The sequence below is a fragment of the Nomia melanderi genome, chromosome 12 (assembly GCF_051020985.1).
Source record: "Nomia melanderi isolate GNS246 chromosome 12, iyNomMela1, whole genome shotgun sequence".
Lineage (NCBI taxonomy): Eukaryota > Metazoa > Arthropoda > Insecta > Hymenoptera > Halictidae > Nomia > Nomia melanderi.
This window is the reverse complement of record NC_135010.1, coordinates 8,648,636-8,671,595: the sequence shown is the minus strand read 5'-3', so window position 1 is coordinate 8,671,595 and position 22,960 is coordinate 8,648,636. Positions and strand designations below refer to the sequence as shown.

The 22,960-nt window shown below is 46.7% G+C and overlaps 1 protein-coding gene and 1 non-coding gene across 2 annotated transcripts; one reads left to right on the top strand and one right to left on the bottom strand.

The window, feature by feature from the left end:
• Window positions 1-4,988: 4,988 nt before the first annotated feature.
• On the bottom strand, window positions 4,989-5,060 carry TRNAP-CGG (transfer RNA proline (anticodon CGG)). Its single transcript has one exon. It is a non-coding gene; the product is annotated as a tRNA-Pro (tRNA).
• A 2,979-nt stretch (window positions 5,061-8,039) lies between these two features.
• Window positions 8,040-22,960, top strand: LOC116426220 (knirps-related protein). The gene is made up of 4 exons (XM_031974870.2): window positions 8,040-8,186; window positions 8,351-9,814; window positions 14,720-14,797; window positions 17,387-22,960. The coding sequence occupies exons 3-4, from the start codon at window positions 14,720-14,722 to the stop codon at window positions 18,557-18,559; spliced, it is 1,251 nt and encodes a 416-aa protein (XP_031830730.1). The 5' UTR covers window positions 8,040-8,186; window positions 8,351-9,814; the 3' UTR covers window positions 18,560-22,960.

Here is a 22,960-nt window from a genome sequence, read left to right as displayed (position 1 = left end):
CGGTGTTTAATGACCCGGGCACCGGCGGAACCTACGGCGATCCTGTTTGCATAAATCGAACGCGCGCGGCGATCATTTCCTTTTCGCGGTTTTCCTTGAACTTTGTTTTGACTCTTTCGCGGCGCAATAACGATCGCGAGGAATTCAAACGAAACTTGATGAACTGCCGTTTACAAATGCGACATTAACGAAGTTGGACCTTACTATATTTGAATGTTGTTTATCGAATTTGTTATTCGAATACTATAACCATCGAAACAGCTCATCGATCAATTCTAAATCGTCGTATCAATAATTATTTTGCAGAATACACAAATCTATGTTTCAGAATTTTGTCCAAAGAAATTGTACCATTTTCAAAACCAACGCGAAAGAAGTTTGAAATTAATGTTGTAAGCATCACCGATAGCAAGAGTTCACATTGGAAATGTTCCACGAGGAAAGCGAACACATTGTAAGTGTGCGTTCGCCCCCGAAGGTTAAATATTAAGAATATCATCGTAGTATTTCGCTTCAACTTGAGCAACGCTGAAATACCATTCGCGTTTATTAAATCCAGTTTGAAACCTTCAACGCCGAGTCTTTCTCGTTATTAGAAGGCAAGGGGTTAACGTCCGTTTATGCAGAAGATGTAACGAGTCCGTGGCCAGGCACGGAAAAATCCTCTCGTGTGTGTTTTAAAGACAGTGCACGGACACGCGGCTCGCGGCTGGTTATTCCTGATCTCGCTACGTCTTCTTGTGCGAATGGACCTTTTATCCTACGTCTCGTAGAAACTTCCACGGGAATCCTTCCCTGGGACCATCTTTAATTAAACTCCTGACACAATATAGCTCGGAGGAATGTGCGCGAACACGAAGGACCCGGGGTGAAAGTAACGCGAGAAAACGGTTACCAGTGTTGGGCAAAAGTTCCTCAAAATAACGAATAAATTCAACGTCATTGTCATTTGCGAATATCGAATCATTAATATATTCAATATTCACGAGTAATAAATAAATTGAATTTATTCGTTATTTTCGATATTTTGAATAACCTTCGCTTAATACTGTATAATAATGTGAGAAACGTAAATAACATTGTCTTACTGTCTATCGAATTAGTAAATGAGAAATAAGAAATGATAAATAGTAAATAATGAATACAGGTTTCTTACGTGAGCAACGAGTAACTTAAATAACAAATAATAGAATAATGATTAATTATTTATTCGTTGATGTTATATAAATAAAGTTTTATCCGAACGACATGAAACATTGATGGTTACCTGTGTTTTCGTATCGTTCGTTTCTTTTTTTGCCTGCCCTCTCCCTGCATCGCTCGGTCGGCTTCTTTCGAACGGCGCTCCCTGTTTGTCTATTTCTGACTACTCCGGTGTACTCCGAAAAATCCGAAACTAGAGTGCTATGTTTACCGTACTGATTAGCAGGTCCGTCTCTCTAAACAGCGAAAGGAACGCGTGGATGCCGGACAGACTCCTAAAAGCGGCGAATATACCTACCTGGAGCAGTGAAAAACAAAGCGATTGATTTTCGTGGAAACTCTGAGTGATGCCGGTGCGTTTTTGGTTCGATGGAATTTTCTGGGGCTCTTTGTTCAATTAATTGTTTGAGGCAACGATCATGTTCCTAGCCGAAATGACTGTTTTTATTTATATTCATTCCTGTAGTATATTTTAGTACATTATCATTTGTCTTAATGACAGTTTGCGAATAAATTATACGCCATTACTTTTCGTACGTTTAAACATGCTTGTAAATTGTCACATTTCGTTGATGCGGTTTTAACTTTAATGGTTCCATAAGAAAAACACGGATATAGTTATTAAACGAAGGGAATGCGGGGGTTAAATAATTGGCTGTTCGATATTCTTAACCTTACGTGGAATTGATATTAAAGTTTCATTAAGGAAACGTAATATTTCATAAGTCTTTAGTAACATGTGCGATAATAAAATGCGATTACGAATGTTCATTTCGAACGAGTAAACCCGAAAAGTGAACGAGGGTGGAATTCCCGATTTTATTATCGAAAAATCGACGCGGTCGATGATTTAAACGTCTGCTCGCTACATGGAATATGTTTCTTAGGGAATGCCGAAGTTTCGGATTTTCTAAAAATCACCGGGGAGTTTAAGGCAAAGTTAATCTGCGAGACACAGCTACCATTAACATGATAAAGGGAGGATTTTGCGTCGGTAAAAAACCGTTTAACGCAAACGCGTCAATATTTTATCGCTGCATAATCTGCTCGCCAGTTGCAGGGCCTTCAAAAGCGCATAAACGACATCGACCTCGAGCTGACCCGGGTAATTGAAAGAGGTGGCCGCGAAGCGACTGAGTGACCACAAGCAGCTCCCTCGTACGTAGGTGCACCTGCACCTGTATAACCTGTGTACGTGCAATAACGAACATGCGGTCGCGTCTGTGTGCGTCGCATTCTAGAAACTCAATGTAGGAATCTTTACAATCTCTGGACACAATGAAATGAGAAACGACTCAACTGTACAAATGTAGAACTTTAAATTAGAATTTGAATTTTTGAAATCTGAAATAAATAAATTGGTATATAGTTTTATAAAGTATACGTAAGTTCTGTAATTTATAATGTAACGTTGATAATATGATTTTTACTAGATTAAACTCTTAAGGCTCGAGTAACGAAAGAATTTAATTATTTCAAATTTAGAGATTATTGATGGATCAAATTTTAATATTTCAGTAAAATACCTTAGTATCCCGATATCTCGTTAAAATTGAACTGAGGGGTTGATACTTAAGGAGTCAATGAGAAACAAATCAGTTGCAGCATTAACCTTCTCAACCCCTGTCCCACGATTTATTCAAAACCACACCCACTATTATAATTTTAATATTAATAAACTCCTCGGATAAGAAAGAATCGTATAAAATATTTCATTTCGAATCCCGCGGAACGATATTAATATTCATTGAATCCAGTTTAAAATCCCCATAAGTCTCACTCAGCGTGCGATACGGGGAATGAAAAAAAAAGTTCCTTAGAGACGCAAGAAATTCCGTGTTCGACGAGTAAACGAAGCTCTGGCCAACATCGTAACGCATAAGGTACAGATACACTAGCAATTTGCGATATTTTCACCGGTAACGGCTCGTGAAAAGTGATCACACTTCCATTTCGTTTGATTTCGTTATTACAGCGAATGGATAGCTTAACGTTTGAATTCGTATGGCATTAAATAAATAAATAATTAATAATTGTCTCCATTTATCTTCGCTACGACTGAATAACTAATGCACAAAACGCTTAAGATTCCCGTGGCAGTGAACGTGTTAACGATGACGCGAGTTCTAAAACGATCGCGTCCCGATTCGGCCCCGATCGCGTGTCAGATGTCCACGAGATAATCAACGCGCGGCATCCCGGTGCGTGGCCCATCGGGACGATCCTTTCTCTGACGTAGTGACGGAAATAAACGTACCGCGTCCCCGAAACTCGTTTTATTGCCCCCGCCGCGGCGCGTTCGTAGAGTTCGAAGGATTTTTACGAAGGTCGGTTCATTATAAATGTCGATTCGGCGGCCGGCCGAATATCGCGCGACGATAAAATCGGCGGACCGACGTTTTACGAGAAACACGGCTACTAACGATCCTATAAAAATCTATTCCCTTTTCGCCTCCGCCCCGCTTGCCCCCTTGCTCCGCGATAAACGGCGTACGTCGCGTGAGATAAGGGGGCACACGGACGTTGCTCGATGGCGACACAACGGATCGCGGCTCGTCCATGATTTCGCAATTCATCCGTTTTGCAACGAATCACGGGTTCTCTAGTTTTATTTACTGTATAAACAATCTCGCGGGGGAACAACCTCGAACCCGTCGCTATTGTGCACCGGTTGGCCCCGCGAATCCCGCACAATCGTAGTTAATTCGGGGCGAAAACGTTTCGACATTTGACAGGCGGACGCGCGCCAGCCGACGAGAAGTAGGAGAAGAAAAAAAAAATATGTGCGCGCTGGTTACGCAAGGATGAACGGTTGACGTGCGCGAAAAGGGGCCGTCGTCGCTTCTAAAAGTGAACGTTTGGCCAAAAATGTACGGGCGATCGGGGCCACGACGCCGGCGACGAGCCAGCCGTAGTCCAGACACAGCTATTTTGGCTCGTGGGCTCTTTCATCGGTCCAGGCCAGACGGTCTCGCGAAAGAAACCAGGATGCGCTTTCATTCTTTACGCCTTTTTTTCGGTCGGGTGATTAAGTAATACGTAATTAATAAAGGCACCGTTTCAGTCCGATTTTTTATCGCGAACACGCTCAAAGTAATTACAGCACTCCCTCCTCCGCCCCAGACACGGTCCGCGCCACGGCGAGGCGAGCCGCGTGTTTCGTACTCGTGTGTACGACGGGCCCGGCCATAAAATTTTGAACGTGCAATTAGGGCCAAGTCGTTAATTTATTTTTCTCTACGTGTGGCCTACACTTTCAGCACCCATTGTCCAACTTCGCGCCGCGCCGCGCCGGCTGCGCGAGCTGTCCTGCGAAGGCGTGATCGATTTTATTGATTAAACGGTGCTGATTCTGTATCCTTTCATCGGCCGCCCCTGTCAGACGATCCGACGACTTTTATGGTCCCACGGTGTTTCGTGTGCGTACACGAAACTCCGTGATTCTTTAGCCTGCGTCGGAGTCTTCAGAAACGAGACGTTGTACTCTCATTAATTATCTTAGACGACAGTGACAACGAGGAACACACGTTCGCTCGTGTTTCTGGCTGTATCACCAACCGGGACTATTCAGGAAAAGAAAAAGGAGAATCATTGAAACGACAGTAAAAAGAATGACGTTGAAAAGGACGAAGGAGGTTCTACGTTGCACAAAAGTATGCCGTTAGGAGAACACAAAAATGAACGCCTCTGGCACTTTCATAGCTCACAGTATATTACTAAATAAAATTTCAGTTGTCCAACGTGAAAGTGTGAGATCGCAAAAAGTAAAAGTAAAGAACTTCCACGGGCTCGTCCGGGATTTGAACCCGGGACCTCTCGCACCCGAAGCGAGAATCATACCCCTAGACCAACGAGCCAACTTGATGAACTTTTCTTAAAATCTGCAGAAATCCACCAATATCCTCATTCGTGATAACGTATCGCTATTGATTATCTATATTTATAAACGCGTTATCTCTTCGATAAATTTATCGCTCAAGAAACGATCAATGGAGTGCATAAACAAGTTTAATTAATCTGCCAAGGACAATCGTTCAGTAAATTAATTATTCTATTGATCCAGCAGATGGCGAGTATCAGATAATTGCAAGGCGCGAACTTGCATTCCGTGGTCTCGTTTTCTTAATTGATTGGCTGGAAGCTTGTCGAAGTGGATTGGTTTTTGCCGCATCGTCGAAGATCCCGTAGCGAGCGGACGGAAACGCGATCGGCACGACGCGGAAGAAAAAAGATAAAAGTCTCTAATTAGCCCATTTGAATGGGGGTCGTGTGTCAAACGCGAGCGGCTCGAAGTTGGTGCGCGTGGCGCCACCTGTGCGACGAACGTTGCATTCGCGATTAGCGCGGTCGCGTTGGTCTTCCCGCGAGAGGATCCGGAGCCGCCATCAGGACCGAGTCCTCCGGGGTCGCAGCCGTTCAAGACACAATGTTGCAGAGAGGTCGGCGAGAGCGCAATTACTTTTCAACGATGTGATTACGGACGCCTCGAAACACACGGAGGTTTCCGCAGCTTCTCTCGCGTGTACCGGCGCTTATTCTCGGGTCTCCGGGTTCTTTAGGAATTAGGGTATAGGCTAATTTCCCCCCTCGAGGCCTGAAAGGATCTCTTTCCTACCGGGAGACGTGTCTGCCCGATGAAACGAAAGCGTGATCCCCAATTTTTCAAGCGGGAATGGTGCCGTGTTAACGTTAATGGACATTGTTATTCATGATAGAACGCTACACGACACGCTCGCAACAAACCGAACACGTTACCCTCTTTCCCCGGGGACCAAGGTGGTTGAAGCGGTCGATAAGACTTAACGGACACTTCCTAAACGGCGGTCAGCACAAAAGGAAAAACGAAAAAACCGTTTCTAGCGTTAGGTATATTATTGCATCAGAGTGCAGGCCACTCTCTCCTTGGTTTTCCTTTTATTCCCTTGCCCGAGTGGTTGAATATGCGCTTGTGTGTGCATTCGGATGATTCTTTTTTAAGCGTCCCACGAGGATCCTCTGGACAGCACTTTGCGCTCATAAAGATTAGCAAAAAGGTGTGTCGTAAAAATTCGTGGCTTCGGAAATCGTAGGAATTTTTGAGACAGTTTTTATAACGGTGCGTGTTTACGGGGTCCCTGAGAGCGGCCGCCATGCTTTTTAATTAGAGCTAATCTCGACCGTAAAGCCGAAGGGCGATTAAGAGATTCGATGGCCACCATCATCATTTTACGACATTGTTGTCCTTTTTCGGACAAAGCATAATAACGCCTTACTATTGTCCCGTGCTGAAACGTAACCCTCTCCCCTTTGCCCAGGAACCGTTGAACTTACGGAGGTTACCGCAACGTAAACCTTTTTTTACTGGTAAAGCGGGGACTTTTCCTATAAAATCCGATAATATTCCTGGTCATAAAGACAAATACTCAGGATCGGACATGTCTCGGCCAAGCAAATAGTGAACTCGTGTGGAAAGAAAGGAACAGAAATATGTAAATATTCATATGTTCAAATCGGTCGATTTGGATTAAAACTTTTTCTACCGCTCAGAGGACATTTACCTGTATTATTCAAATAGTTTTTGATGTTTTGTCAAAATGATACGCTAGGATTAAGTTTTGTTCGAGAAAGTGTGTTTCAGGTATAGATGCTTCCACATATCAGAAGATTCTCAAATAAAGACAAAGAAAAACTACTTTTTTCTATCTCAATGCTACTTATTATGCAATAATTCTTTAAAAAAAGGTGGACCATCTCTTCACGATTTACTCTATCATGTGATTAGATATTAAATATTATGCAACAATAGAATTAAATAAAAATTTATTCATTTTTAATGTAGGTTTAAGCGTTAGCGTTTTACAGAAAAGAACAATAATATACATTAATTGCTTCTAACGTTGCGTTTTGCTCAAAAGAATAATAACACAGATTAATTGTTTCGCACTATTTTCAATTTAGATTTAAGCGTTAGCATTTTACAGAAAAGAACAATAACACAAACTAATTGTTTCGAATTTTTCCGGAAAATCTATGAAGAACATAAGGAAAACATAATAGTCAGCGTGAAAGCAAACTGATAACACTGTTCTAATTATCGTTCCGTTATCTCCATTTAGTTAATTACAGTTCCGTTGCGAGTCGGTAAAACCCGCCACTCATAAAAGCGGTTGTCAGTAATCAGCTTGGGGTGAAAGTGCCCCTTTCCCGAAGTGCTTGTGAATTAGTTTAATATTCGAAAGAACGTTTCCGTTCCCCGGGGGAAGAAGCCAAGAAACATTTCGTGTTATACTAAAATAGAAGAAATGAAAGGCGGCGAGGAATGCCTGGAACACGCGTTCATATATCACCAACACAAACCCCAAAGCTGTTATCGATCATTAAGATCTCTATGATCTACGGGCAGCCGTGGTTGGATCCTCAAGGACACGCGACGGGAATTGTGTTACTCTGCACAAGTACGGGGTATTTCTTTAAACTAATTTTAGCACTGACCTGTGCCATGACTAACACTAAACACTTTATACCGCGCTTTGCTAAAAAAACCTGACCACGAACAGTGCGAACACGCGAGATTAACCTGTAATTAAGCTTAATTCGCTCTCGCCTTGAACATGTCGTTTTCAGGGACGCATTTCGTGTCTGAGCCTTCGTGTGATATTTTGACTCGTCATGCAAAGAACGGAATGAATGTACGTGAGACGTTATAGAAGAATTGTTTGCAAACTTTCCACTAATTCGAAACGATTAATTACAAAAACTGACACACAGCTGGTAAATGTAAATAAAAGGCATAACCGTTTTCTACATCGAATAGAAACTGTATCAAAACATAGTCGACTTCAAATAGAAGAACGGAACTCGTGCTATAAACACATCGGTCTTTTAAGCAGCGGTTCGTAACCTTTGTGGTGATCGGCATTCCCTTGAGTCTATAAACAAGTTTCCATACCCCCTTGAAATATGTAGTTTTATTTCTGTGTGTAGGAAATTACATTTATTGTAAGGTAATATATTCATACATACAAAACAATATCGTAATATTTAATAGTTACATGGTTGTGGTTTATTCATAATAATACTTCTGAAGTGGACACCTTTTTTCAAAGAGACCCGCGCAAATCAACACTCGCATTTAACCGATTGATGGCTTTTCATTGTATTTCCATAGAAACTACAGAAACTTCGCGCGCACCCCGGATTAAGAACCACGGATCTAAGACGTCGCCAAACGGCAGAAAACGAAAACACGGAAGGACGGAATCGTATCCTACACAAACGTTTAATCCTTCATTCTGTGGGGAGGTAATCTCCTTAAAAACACTCTTACATAAGCGATTCCTAAATCCAGCGCGATCATAAAAAAGAATTCAATACTCGCTACCGCAAAGATCCTACCGTCGATTCGAGTCACCGGCGTCTTAACGGTCGGGCGTGTGAGGGGCGGGAGGCAGGATAAACGGAGACGAGAAAGAAGGAGAGAGAGGGAGAGAGAAAAGGTTCTCGAAACCGCAGGATCCTTATCGATACCGTCAGCGCGCAAACCCGTGTCTCGTAGGTCCACGAGATCGCCGAGGGTAGGAGGTCCGGACCATAGGTGGAGGAAGGGAGGCGAAGAGAGGGTACCGCGGTGAGGCCCCTCCCTTGTGCCCCCCTCCCGGCGCCCGAGAGGATCCCTCCGGTCGTCCGGCAGGACCCCCCACCAAAGGTACGACAGGACCCGCGGCCCACCTGTGCCGCGGATGGACCCTGCACGCTTCTCCGCTGATCCGACGCACAGTGTGCCCATAAGGCCCATTCGAAGTATACTTACGAGAGCGCACGAGCCTAGCAGGCGCACGAACGAACGAGCGAACGAAGGAACAAACGAACGAACAAGCGAGTGAGTGTGCAAACAAACGAACGGACGAACGAACGAACGAACGAACGAACGAACGAACGAACGAGCGAACCGAGCGGCCGATCGAGCGAACGAAGTGGGACCGCAGAAAATAATCAGCGGTGGGGGGTGATTCAAGAATCGACGTGGACACCCTCGCCTTCCAAAGTCATTCACCTAACGGTCATCGCCGCGTCAAGAATCTTCTTCATGTTCGTTCTTCTTCTTACCGATCATCCTTCCGTTATCCGGCCGGCATGAAGGGACTCGTTCGTTTTTCCGCTGTCAGTGTACTCCGATCATCCAGTAGAGACACTTGGGCCTGTCGGGAGGATACCAAAGGCGGACAGCGGGATTTACTCGTGTTTTCCGTACAATAAACTGCTCGGTGACCCAAAGTGACGTTCGTTGTATAGTGAGCATTGTTTCGACTTTTCCCGCGCACCGGATGTACCACGCACGGCGCCCGGTTGTTGACTGAAATAGTGGGCCACGTTACGACCTGTGTTGTTTGGTTAGTTTGTTTCGCCAGTGACCGCTTGATTTTCTCGACTTTCAAGGCACTGACAGTACCCGACGCACCGGTGGCTACAGCCGGTCGGTCAAAGTGCCACTGAAATCGGTTGGTGACGGTTCCGTGGAAGGATACGGTGGTTATGTGTTGGAAAGTGGATTTTTCTGGAGGACAGGAACACGTTATGCACCATCGCTGATGATCGAAGAACTTTAGAAGTTAGACCACAGTGACTAAAAAAGGTATAATAAATCGATTTTTGTAAAGAGCGTTGCAAGCAAGCCGCCGAATCTAGCGATCGCGGTTTCAACCGGTGTAATTTTCTCATCGAGGTTAATTGAAACGGTGACACGGCGAACGTTAAGTGGATCGCGACTAGCGGCCGATAATCAATTACGTTCAGCCTCCGCACCGCGCACGGCGTTTGTTTCGTCGGATAAATAGAGCTGAATCGCGTACACCTACGAGCGAGCAGAAGCGGCGAAGGACGGCGTGCGTGTCGTAATTTGAGCGCGTCGAGCCGACCGATTTCTTTGTCGTTGATCATGACAACGGAGCGCGAAAACCGTCACGGTTCGACGAGATCCCGACGATACCGCGGGAGGATCGAGCGATAACGCCGCCGCGAGGTCGTCCGCCCGTCGCGATTACGGCTAATTATTTAATTCATTAAACGGCGAACGGGGGCCGGTCGTATCTGCGCCGATCCGCGACGATAACGAGCGAAATGTTCTCAGGGAGCAATCAAGTATTAGCGTACGCCGGAATCCATTAAAGGATTTACATCGTCGCGGGTTTAAAGTCCGGGATAATTAATATGGCGGTATTAATAGAACGAGAAATTATGCGTTACGAAATGGTCCGTGTGTCAGGACACGATCGTGTGCGGGCGACTCGCCGGCGTGGACACACGCGCGGACGGGTCGGCTCGCGGGAAATGCAGGCGTCGCGTTCCCGTTTCGCGCGTGTCGGACGCGTTGCGCGATTGTCAGATACGAATCTGAATCGGGTTATCGAGGAGCGACGGAATAATAGCATCGGAAACAAACGGTCCACCGTTGCATCGGCGCGAAGGCCGATCGCCGCGCCGGAGCGCGCGTTGCGGAACGGCGGTCCGTTTCGAAAGACCGGAAGCTGTTCTCTGCTAACTGGATCGCGTTTTGCTTTGCGAAGATGAGGCCGCAGGGTGTTGGGAACGAGCCTGTACGAATGATCTATGGTTTAACGCGTACATTATCGCGCCGGTACTTAGAAAATCTAATAGAATCGAGGCGATTTATTTGATCGTATTGCAACTGAAACGTGAGATTTGTTACGGCGATTAATTAGGCTAGAGAACTTCACGCGAATTTAGATTTTGCAGTTAGGGATTGCGAAACCACAGCAATGTACAATTATATTTTCTACGCGAATAAGTTTCACGGACTAAGGGGAAGAGTGAAATCCTTTGATGAGGATTCTCGAGAACAGAGGTCTCTACCTGATAGCTTTACGGAGATCTTTGTAAGATCTGAAACCATAATAATCTGCAGTCCGGAAACTACGTTCGATATACCTGCACTTCACACATTCTGAAGATTCCGATCCACTTATGAAGTGCTATGAAGATTCATTCGAAGACGATACTAAGAAACAACGAAGCCACGAAGTTTCCAGCATACTTTCGCCGGAGGGTAAAACGATCCAGGTCGGCGGGAATGAGGATATCATCCGAAGACGAAGAACCTCAAAGTTCACAAGAGGAAAACACTGCGGATGACGTCGACTGTACTGTCAAGAAGTGTCGCACCGAGGGACCGCTATTTTTTATTACAAATTGTCGCAGATAATTGCAGCCAAGAGGAGAGCAGTTAAAAAGTGACCTGTCCGTGTGGCCCACGTTGCAAATGTGGCCCGGGTCGGTAAGTTCCAGCGCTTTACTGCTGCGAAGAAACTAGAGATCCCGAGTCATTTTTCACCAATAAAAAGGCGTGTAACGGTTCCGCGCACGGACGAAGAAGATCGGCTGCGAACCTTTTTTTTACAATCGCCGAAACAGCGCCCGCGCAGGATAAAACCAGCGAAGAAACAGCGAAACCTTTTAACGACGTTGGTCGTAAAGAAGCGTGATCCGGGATCTCGCTCGGAAACGGAACTGCACCGATTTCCACGGCGGAGGGGGGGCGACCGAAAAAAAGGAAGAAAAAAACGAGGCGGAAAAATTCCGTAGGCGTGTTGTTGTCCCCCCCCCCCCCCCCCCGGGTGCCGCGACGAAAGTAACGAGGCGTCGGTCATTTAAAATAGTTCCGCCGTGATCAACGCGGGACTTTCACGCGCATGCAGAAACGACGAGCGAAGAATCCGGCGATTTCGAGGTATCCGATCGAGAAGACCCAGATCGCAGCGAGAGGTCCGTCCCGACCGTCTCGGGAGCGTCGCGGATCGTGGGTGCCCATTCTTTTCTGAAAGCGGAAGATCAGCTGCGCCGGTAAGTGTCTTTATCGAGAAGGTCAGCTCTAGAAAGGAGGACAATCACCGTTGCCCGGGAACGTAGGAACTCGGATTGATCCCTTTGAGGAGCGTGCTCGCGCGGTTGCACCTTGGAGAGCTTCGCCCGTCCCCGCCGAGTGTCTTTTTCCGAGGAATCGGCCGACGATCGAGGAGAGCCGCGGCGAGGGCGGGGGAGAGCCGATCGAGTCGCTGAAAGTAACGAGCCGACCGGAGTCGTTGCGATTCACACGGTTCGAACGGCGGCCTCGTGGCGATCGGCCGGCGACGATGATCGTTACGTTCGAAATCGCAGGAAAATCCATCGATCGACTGTCGTCCCACCAGGAGGAGAATCGAAGACCGTTCGCGTAAAGAATGCCCGACTTTCTCCGTCGGGATTCACTTTTCTTCGCCGAGCGATGATCGATCGCAGAACGGTCGCGGGAATCGCCGGGATTTATTAGAAATAATTATCGTCCCAATATTTTACGATCATTAGCGACGCGGAGGCCGCGCGTCCCGTTAAGTAACTCCTAAACACGGGCCGTCGGCGCGAACGATGCGCGGGGTTAATTAATCAACCGTTTTATTGTGCCCGCGGAGAGGCCGTAATTAAAAGTCATTTATTAGCGGGGTGGGGGAAGGGGGAGCTCGGCCGGCGGGAACATTGAATCATCTATCATTCTTTTGCGCGTCGTCGATTCTATTAAGCCGGTAAACTCCACGGTATCACCGGTACGCGTACGCGTTGCGACACGCAACCGTAACAATATGGCTTTAAAGCACGTTGCAACCGCGTCGACGTGAAACACGCTCGAGCATGCAGGCACCCCCTGAATGGCTCGCCGGATGCACACCTGCAATCAGTGCAGGTTGCGATACGCCGGGCGCGTACTATCGTCGTGGTCGTCGTTGTCGTCGTTGCCACGACTATCGACACGCCAACATCTATCGGTAATTAATAGCGCGATGAACAATCCCTCCTGGGCCGAGCCCAAACCAGACGCTAGGGAGAGATTCTCCTCTCTCTCCCCCACTTGAAATATCAACCGAGCCCTCGGGCAGTATTTAACGAGAATACGTCGTCATTTAAATTCAATTAACCGACGCTCTCTCTTTCCACCTCACGGCAACGCTCGATTTCGCGCCGCGTCGGGGCAATCCGTCGAGGTCCACCGAGCAAACCGCGACCATTGCCTCATCGCACGGATACGCCAGTTTTTCCGCTCGATTCGAAAATACTGTTGAAGCAATCGCGTTGCCATAATCTTTTCTCTTTCTTCGTCTTCGTTTGGGAACTGGCGATAGCTTCGAACGTTTCGGATAATGCTACGTGGACGTGAAGAATGACTTACTTCGTAGGAAGATGAAGAGGATATCAGTTTTGCAAGATTATCTCTGGGATATCAATTTTCAATAGAAGATGCCGAGCAACAATGTTCTTCGTATTCTTCATTTTACTACATCGTCTTAAACCTCATTTTACGCTCTGATCGCGTTTGAAAAGATTACTCTCTTATTAATGATTTGACGAAAGAAGAAATTTCGAAGCAAGAAGATTAGAAACCCATTTCTCAGAAGCTGATTCTATCAAGCTATCACAGTGATACGTTACACTGGACTCCGAAATGAAGTGAACCCCACTGGATGCATCCTTAATTCCACAAACGATCATCGTATTAATGTTCACTACGTAGAATAACTTTCCAACTTATTTCTCCAAGACCGAGCGGGAAAAAAGGAATGCAGAGAAACAGAAAAAGGAATCGAACGCGGAATTAAAAGTATGCGTAGGCACGCCGCGGCACCGATCGTCCGCGAATGAGAAGAGTCAACGACTGTGGGGTGTAGGTCAGGAAAGAGAGACTCCGTTGATCAAACAATCGATGTCTCTTCCATTAGCTGAGATTTACTTTCCCATTTAGCGACAGTCTGTCATGTATGAAAGTCGCCGCAGGTGACACGGCGTACCCTCGGGCTACGTATGTGGGTCAGTACTATTGTCCCATATTCCAGGGCCTCATTAGAATTCTCGGTGCAGAGGCGGTCGTAAAAACTGTATCGTCGAGTAGTTTCACGACCGATCGGCTCCTCGAGAGCGCCCCTTCTCCCCATTCGATTTTCGGCATCCTCGAGAACGTTGCGCAAAATGGACGACGGGGGAGGACACGGTGGAATAAAATCGGCGAGGTGTGAAAACTAGAACGCGCGATCTGTTTTCCGGACGAGTGGCCAAAGAAGGCGAAAGGAATCGGGCCCAGGGCGTGTAGCGGGGGAGAAGCAAGTGCGCCGAGGGTTTTCCGCTCGTTGAACGTAACACGCACCGCTTTGCCACGATCCAGCGATTCGCGCGTACCGCCGACATTGCGCAACCCGGTTCTTCTCTTTCCCAATCGCGCGATCGGCTCTACGGCCGCACGATAACGCCTGCATTGTGATTTTGTCGAACCGTAGAAATATGCTTTGACGTTACGCGACGCCGCACCGCTCGCCCTTCCCCGCGAGCCAGTTTTTCTTTTCCCTCGGTTTCGTCATCCACCGGAACGGAAGCTCATAATCGTCCGACGAATGACGAATCCTCGAAGAACGCCTGCTTGGCCCTCGACCACGGGACTAGTGCGGGCGCGTTTAGTACCGCGCAAACCGAATTCAGACAAAGCCATTATCTTCTGTTGCAGATGAACCAACAATGCAAGGTGTGCGGTGAGCCCGCGGCCGGCTTCCACTTCGGAGCGTTCACCTGCGAGGGCTGCAAGGTAAGTTTATTTCGCTGGTTGGATACGTTTGCTAGATCGATTGCGAGGAAAATCCTACGGGTTTATTTGCCCTTTTCGGACGATCGGTTGCGTGGAGTCGGATGAATGGAACGACAGCGAAACGCAATCACCGGATAGATTTAAAGTATCGTAGTAAGGCGATCCAGTCTGGAAAAAATGCTCTTTCTTGTATTTTTCTTGCTAGTTTCTTTCGCGTTCTGCGGGCTGCTCGCGGCGATCTTTTCCGCAGTTTCGTCAACACTGATCGCTTTCACGAAATGCTTCGTGGCCGAGGTTAAACGTTTGACTAGGCATGCGTGTCAACTGAAGTTCCGAAAGTAATCCTATTTAGATTGGAACGGTGGGCAATTATTGCGAGAGGTTGACTTTGGGTTCGGGTTCAGTACAGAAACACAATAACCTTAAACGCATTAACTGATTCATCTATTTACACGACAACTTAGTTCCTGCATCTTCCTTTAGGATTCATATTATCGTCGAATAAAGTAGAATCCTCCAATAGCAATTCTGAGCATATCAATTCTCACATAATAAATGACAATAAATTCTCCTTTTCGATCTCCCAATAAAAAGAAATGACATATTTACGATATCTCAGGACTTAATACGGTTAAAAACCATTTCCTCCCAAAGTCAATCTCGAAGTATCCGAAGCTTCATTCGCAATCGAATTCGTAATACATCGCGTTCCGTGACTCGTACGGGCCGCGAGTGGAGCGTAAAGAGGAACGGGGCCGCACAATGCAGCGGGCAGAGGAGGGGGAGAGGCAGCGAGACGAGCAAGGGGGAGCTGACATGCTACGATGGGCCTGAAAACGAAAATAACGAAACGAAACAATGTCGAGGTGACGTAATGGTGAACTAGGGCGGAAACAATTGTGGCAGACAAGTGCGAAGCGCCGGAAGCACCGCCTCGAACCAGGGCTCCCCGTACGAGCGAATTGACGAAACGCGCACACGTGCTGCTCGAGCACGGCCTGCAATGTCTTCCCGTAGATCTGTCCCACGATTAAAGTACCATCGTAAAGGTGAAACTCGAAGAACGCGCGAGCCGCTGCGTCGTCGCCGGTTCGAGTCCTTGACTGGAACCGTGGAGCCCTCGATCCAGCGATTTGTCGAATCGCGCCACAATTTAAAGTAAAAAGCCAGAAAATCGATACAACGGTTCATTATCCGCATGATCAAGATGGCGAGGGGAATTTCGTGTTGCCCGCGGTCCGGTTTTTTCCGCGTGATTTTTTCCGCCGTCCGCGACGTGAGTCAGAGAGACACGTTTCTTTGCACCAGGAAAGTTCACCGTGGCGTAATTAGCCGGTCTATTTATCGGCGGGTCAGAGTTTTCGAAAGGAAACCGTAACAATCGCTGGAAGGTTCGACTGCGAAAAGGCAACCGGTGCGCCGAGGCTTCGTAGCGCTGTTGTTGCGCCCGTTTGCATAATCCGTGGAGCGTGTGCCGCGCGACCGGCTAGGAAGAAGGGAGACGGAGTCAACCCATCCGAGATACGTAATAACAGTGGCATTTTCTCGATTGTGTCATCGCTTCTGTAGAGTCGCGCGACGCGCGTGTTGCCCTGCCGCTTCTCTCGGCCCCGGGCCCGATGTTTGAAGACATTCGAAACGCGAGCAAGACGAGAACGACAACGCCGGCGAACGACGCGACAGGAACAAGTGGAACGCGATGGCGGGGCCCGTGGGCCCCCGCGACGCATGCCGCGCATCGGGACCACTGGGCCGCAGGAAGAGCTCGTTTTCAGGACAAACGAACCAGAAACGATTAATAATATAGCCGCGCGTACGAGTAGAAAAAGCGAAAGCGAACGCGCGCGCGACCACGCGTTACTCCTGTCTCCGTCCTCCAAAAGCCCGGTCATTAGCCGGCGAAGGGCAGAATTTTCCGGCCGGGTTGCACAGGAAGCTGTAGGTGTTCCGGAGCGGCCGTACGAGGGCCGCTAAACGCATAGCGCGCGTGAACTCCATCGGGGCCGGTTCCCCGGCGATGCCTGTTATAAAGGAAACTGGGTCTTAAATCGCGCGGGGGTTTCGTAATATATTGCGCATTGAGATTTCTCAGTCTTATCTAGTTTAGGATAGCCGCCTGGGCGATCGTAATGCCCTCCGATGGAATGAGAGGTATTTTTCGGTGGAGCGCGCAATTGATTTCGCGGCGGAACGCGGCTCGAGGCGAATGACGTGGGAATTTATGCGAATGAAAGGGGACTCTCCGCGACGGAGAACACGAAAGCCACACCGCGCCGGTGTCGGAATCATGGAATTGCACCATTTGGGCAATTAGCGCGGGCACAGTAGGCCGCACGCGCCCACACCGGCCCGCGACATGAATGAGACGCAACGAGAGCGGGCCGCTATTACCAACCCGGCGCGGCGCGGCTTGGCGGTTGCTCGTCTCCGTGTACCCGTCACGCGTTTCGCCGCTGCCGGGTCTTTTGCTGAACGTTTGAGCTCTCAATTTACATCTAAAGCGCTAGTAAACTGTGTCCCTCTCCGTGGAACGATGTCACCTTAATTACCGCATTAGCAATAACGAACCGTGTTCTTGATTTGTTACAGTCGTTCTTCGGGAGATCTTACAACAACCTGAGTAGCATCTCGGACTGCAAGAATGGCGGCGAGTGCGTGATCAACAAGAAAAATCGAACAACTTGCAAGGCGTGCCGGCTCAGGAAGTGTCTCCTGGTCGGCATGTCCAAGTCTGGTTCGAGGTACGGTCGCAGATCGAACTGGTTTAAAATACACTGTCTTCTTCAAGAGCAACAACAGCAGCAGCATCAACATCAGCAGCAACATTATCAGTCGAGCATGCTTACTCAACCGTTACTCCAGCCACAACTCAAACCTATAAGCCCGCCTTTAGGTATGCATATTGGGCAACGGAAGGACGAAGTTCTGATGCTAGGCATAGACGACTACAAGATTTCAACATCGCCTAGTATCAGTTCGCCTGAATCACACAACAGCGACAGTTCGATAGAGATGTCGGAAAGACGAGCGACGTACTCGGGACATCCAGGATACCGGCCATTGCATTCCCATTTGCAACCCTCCGTGGCTGACTTGTCGGCGCTGAGCAAGGAGATGATGACGAACTTGCCTCTAGGATTCCACCTGGGCGGAATGCCCCTTTTACCTCCAGCCTTCCTGCCACCACCGAATCTCAATATGTTCTCTCCATATCATCTGTATCCACCTCACGGCAACCCTCACCCTTTGGTACATAACCACCCTACGAGCCTCATGCATCACTCACCAGTGATCGAAGAAGTGCCTAATGTGTTTGCTTCGGCAACAACCACCACCAACACGATGCTCGAAATTGAAAACAAGGAATCATGCGAGTACAATAACAATAACGACAGTTACGCTCACAATCAAAACGTGCAAACCACGGTGCGAACGTCCTCCCCAAACGCAGAAACTGATGACGCGAGTACTAAAAGATTTTACTTAGACGCGGTGCTGAAGAGCCAACAGTCAAACACAGAGAGTCCTTCAGGATCCACGAAGCACTCTGAAGATGATTCTCCGGCCTACAGCCCGGAACTTGAACCGGACAGTCCACCGCCGCAGGATAATCCGATGGACCTGTCAATGAAGCAATTGACCTCCCCCGCGAAGGAGGATTTCGACGAAGACGATGAAATGAATATGGGAAACATGAGTGATACGGGCAGTCCGCCGCGAAAAAAGAAGCCCGCTCCGATTGACTTAACAATAAGATCCTAGAGAAGGAACATTTAACGATGCCCTTGTTTTAGGTCTTGAAAGAAAACTAGTTAAGAACCCATATTCGCTTCCTCGTCTGAACCTCAGCCGGCAGTTCGAATTTAAATTCTCGTAGAAGGTACAATTGGAAATCCCCGTTTCCCTCCTTATATAAGAATTACCATATCGTAAGGGAAACAATAGAGAATCCACATTCGCTTCCCCGTATGAACCCCGGCCGGGAGTTCGGATTTCAGTTCGCGTGAGAGAAACAATTGAGAGTCCACAGTTGCTGCCTCGTATGAACCTCAATCGGGAGTTCGAATTTAGGTTCTCGTAAGACCAATTAAGAATCCACATTAGCTTCCACGTATGAACCCAAGCTCAGAGTTTATATTTAAATTCTCGTAAAAGATACAATTGAGAACCCACGTTCTATTTCTTATATAAGAAGAATTGAATTCTCGTAAGAAAACTAATTGAGCTCACATTCGCTTCGTCATATGAACCCCGGCCGAGAGTTCGGATTTAAATAATTGATAGCCCACAGTCGCTGCCTTGTATATACCTCAGTCGGGAGTTCGAATTTAGGTTCTCAAAAGGACACTAATTAAGAATCCACACTCGCTTCCACGAATGAACCCCAGGTGGGAGTTTATATTTAAATTCTCATAAAAGACGCAATTGAGAATCCAAATTCTCTTTCTTATATGAGAAGAATTGAATTCTCGTAAGGGAACCAATCGAACCCACATTCGCTATCTCGTATGAATCCCATCTTGGAGTTCATATTTAAATTCTCGTGAAAGAAGCAATTGAGAATCCAAATTCTCTTTCTTATATGAGAAGAATTAAATTCTCGTAAGAGAAGCAATCGAACCCACATTCGCTATCCAACATGAACCCTATTTGGGAGTTCATATTGAAATTCTCACGAAAGAAGCAATTGAGAATCCACGTTCTTTTTTATTATATGAGAAGAATTGAATTTTCATAGGGGAACCAATCGAACCCACATTCGCTATCCAGCATAATCCCCATCAGGGAGTTCCTATTTAAATTTTCGTAAAAGATAAAATTGAGAATCCACGTTCTCTTTCTTGTATGAGAAAAATTGAATTCTCGTAAGAGAACCAATCGAATCCACATTCGCTATCCCGTATGAACCCCATCTGGGAGTTCATATTTAAATTCTTGTGAAAGATGAAATTGAGAATCCACGTTCTCTTTCTGATGTGAGAAGAATTGAATTCTCGTAAGGGAACCAATCGAACCCGCATTCGCTATCCAGCATGAACCTCATTTAGGAGTTCATATTGAAATTCTCGTGAAAGAAGTAATTGAGAATCCAAATTCTTTTTCTTGTATGAGAAAAATTGAATACTCGTAAGAGAACCAATCGAACCCACATTCGCTATCCCGTATGAACCCCTATCTGGGAGTTCCTATGTAAATTCTCGTAAAAGTTGGAATTGAGAATCTACGTTCTCTTTCTTGTATAAGAAAAATTGAATTTTCGTAAGGGAACCAATCGAACCCACATTCTCTATCTCGCATGAACCCCATCTGGGAGTTGATATTTAAATTCTCGTAAGAGATTCAGCGAGCATTCACATTCGAACCCTCGTAAGAGACCCAGCGGTGCGTTTACATTCATAACTTTGTTTCTACAAAAGCAGAAAGCAGTCGGCCCGAAAGAAAGCCGCCTGTTTTCCAAATAGGGCGCGCACGAGATCGAATACTTGATATTGTAATCAATTACGTTTTCCGTATCCCCTCCGCGTTGCCGATCATCGAACGTCAATTAGAAGACTCTCGATGGTCGACCGAGATTCCCAGAACAGCACCGCCGGTATATATATATATATCGTTAATTGCATTCCGGTTGAGCTGGAATTGCTCATAGGCGGAGGGGCGGGAGAATCGCGGCGACCGTCGCGCGGGATCTCAGCGACAAATCATTCGTGCCGAATCGTTAAACGTGATCCGCACGGTCCCGCGTAAATAGCCGCGACCGGTCGAGGGAAGAATGAAGGATTAACGTCTTAATTCCGGGTAATCACAGCGCGGGGATCGCGAGTCGCCGATCGATGGCCGGCTGTTGCGCAAAAGCCAATCGACTTTAACGAGAGTCCTCCGGTTTAATTAACGATCACGCGCGAGTCGGTTCTCTCTAGCGGCGATCGCGCGATGGAGCCGGTGACGCGCTCACGCTGCAAGCGGAGAAGAGGGCAGCGCAGCGCATCGCGCCTTGATAAACACGTCAAACTGCGGGGTGCACGTGTTCGGAACGTGCGTTACAAACCGGCGGTACACGTGTAGAACGTTGCCAGCCGCTTTATCTTACAAGCGTTCGACGCCTGCCAATGTAAACGCCTCCGTCGCGTCGCTGCGACCGATCCGCCGCCTCTTCTCTGCTCTTTTGTCCCAGCGAGCCCATTCCCGTGATTCCCAGGAATCTCCGCCGATACGGGAACCGCGGGGCGATCCCCGATAGGCCTCGCCCTTGGAATCCATCATTGTCCGCGCGAATACCAGGAGCCGCGGGAATTTTCGGTGAAATTCCTATTACTTTTGCCGGCCCAGACGCATTCTACTTGTAAAGCGGACGATACTTTTCCCGCCTCTTCAAACCCGCGCCGCCTGGGACTAGGACTCGTCGAACACAGATTTGCTTTTAGCACGAGCAGCAAGACACGCCACGAAGACGACGACCCTCTCCGGTCCCTGAAATGTTAGCGCCGAGGCGGCAGAAGACTTGAGAAGAGTGTCCTATGACAATTTCGGCGCAACGAAGAATACACTGGGTGTTCTTCTGGAAGAAATGACGGATGCAAATCAACGTCATACTCTGTAGCTAGTTATCATTACGAATTTCATTGGAAACTGTTTATGTGGAAGCAGCCGGATAAAACGATGCAAGATTGAGGTCCGTAGAGCATCGTTATGCGAAGAAGCTGATAAGCCTGTGTATAGAATTTGTAAATAATTAGCAAGCGTATGTTTCCCGAGAGCGTTTGGTTTAACACGTTGAGCGCGGCTTCGGTCTCCGGGGACACTTGAAATTCGAAGGCCAATATTTTATAAACTATAACATTAAAAAAAGTATATCGTCGTGAACTTGGTGCCTTTCAAAACAATTTTAAACAAGAGCATAGTTTTTTCGTTGTCACTCTTGTTTACAAAAACACCTAAGTATAAAGCAATGACAACGGAATATCCGCGTTCAACGTGTTATCGACGAGGTTGATCGTGTTTTCCCTCGTTTCCAGCGTCCCGGCGCAACGACGATTACTGTTACTGGTTTTCTATACACATACTGTTTGGTTTAGCCACTTTGTTAACGAGGTAGTCAATGAAATGGCCAGTATTTTATGTTTTGGATTGATTATTGTTGATCGCGGACATAGACTTCGAAAACGTGCAATTATAGGTTGTACACTATTTAATTATGTCCCATTGGCGAGTGCGGGGACATCGTAGGACATTTGATTCGTAAAAAAGTATCTCTATTAGCGATTAAATTGTATGTATTTAATAGGCGAACGTGCGAACGGGACCCGGGCCAGTACTTACTTGTACATAGGTTAATGAATTACACTGTTCAGAGTAATCAGAAGATCTTCGAACGTAGAAAAAATTAGTATATATTAAGCAGTAAGTCTATCGGATATTGATTATCATGCACATAATAAAACGATCCCCGAATTATCCTGAGCAGTATATTTCGTTGTTTTTAAATAATTTTATAAATCGATCACCGACCACACTTTGCGAATTAAAAATAGAAGTATAATTATACATTAAATACGAATCTCGGCGTACACGTTGCTATAAACTCTTTTTTAGACCGACGGACGATTACGAAGCCACGCTATCCTGCAAGTAAAGTACAAACCCATCGATCTTTTGTGCCTTGCTCGGGAATGATTTGGAATCACACGTATCGACATCTAGGCTGGCCAAGAAACCGACGCACGTTGAGACTTCAGCGCACACCTGTAACGCATCGACCATTAAATTGTAGGATTAGCGATTCATTAGAATTACGGAAGCCACACACTGCCACGCTGAACTAGTTAACGCGCGAAACTAGGCAGACGTATCATGTCGACTATTTCTTATATAAATTTCGAGAGAAATGAGGAAAAGAAATTTTTTTTAGAATTACAGTCCATTCGGATTTCGATTATAATGCGAAAATCAAATCGGCCGTTAGATTTTAAAATTTCTGATGTTCGCGGAATTTAGTGGATGTTGATATTTGATGAATAATTGGAACAAAAATGAGAAATAAATATGTTAATTTTTATACAAAAACCTTAGATACATTTTCAATTTTAATTGTTGTATTTAAATATAATTATCAGAGGTTTCGTTTTAAAGAGACGCAATCAATGTTCAGGACCAATTTAATATAAA

Excerpts from the sequence above, each read along its gene's own strand:
- LOC116426220 (XM_031974870.2), top strand. The coding sequence starts at position 14,720 with ATGAACCAACAATGCAAGGTGTGCGGTGAGCCCGCGGCCGGCTTCCAC. Across the intron at positions 14,798-17,386 it reads TCACCTGCGAGGGCTGCAAG|TCGTTCTTCGGGAGATCTTA; the intron begins GTAAGTTTATTT and ends GATTTGTTACAG.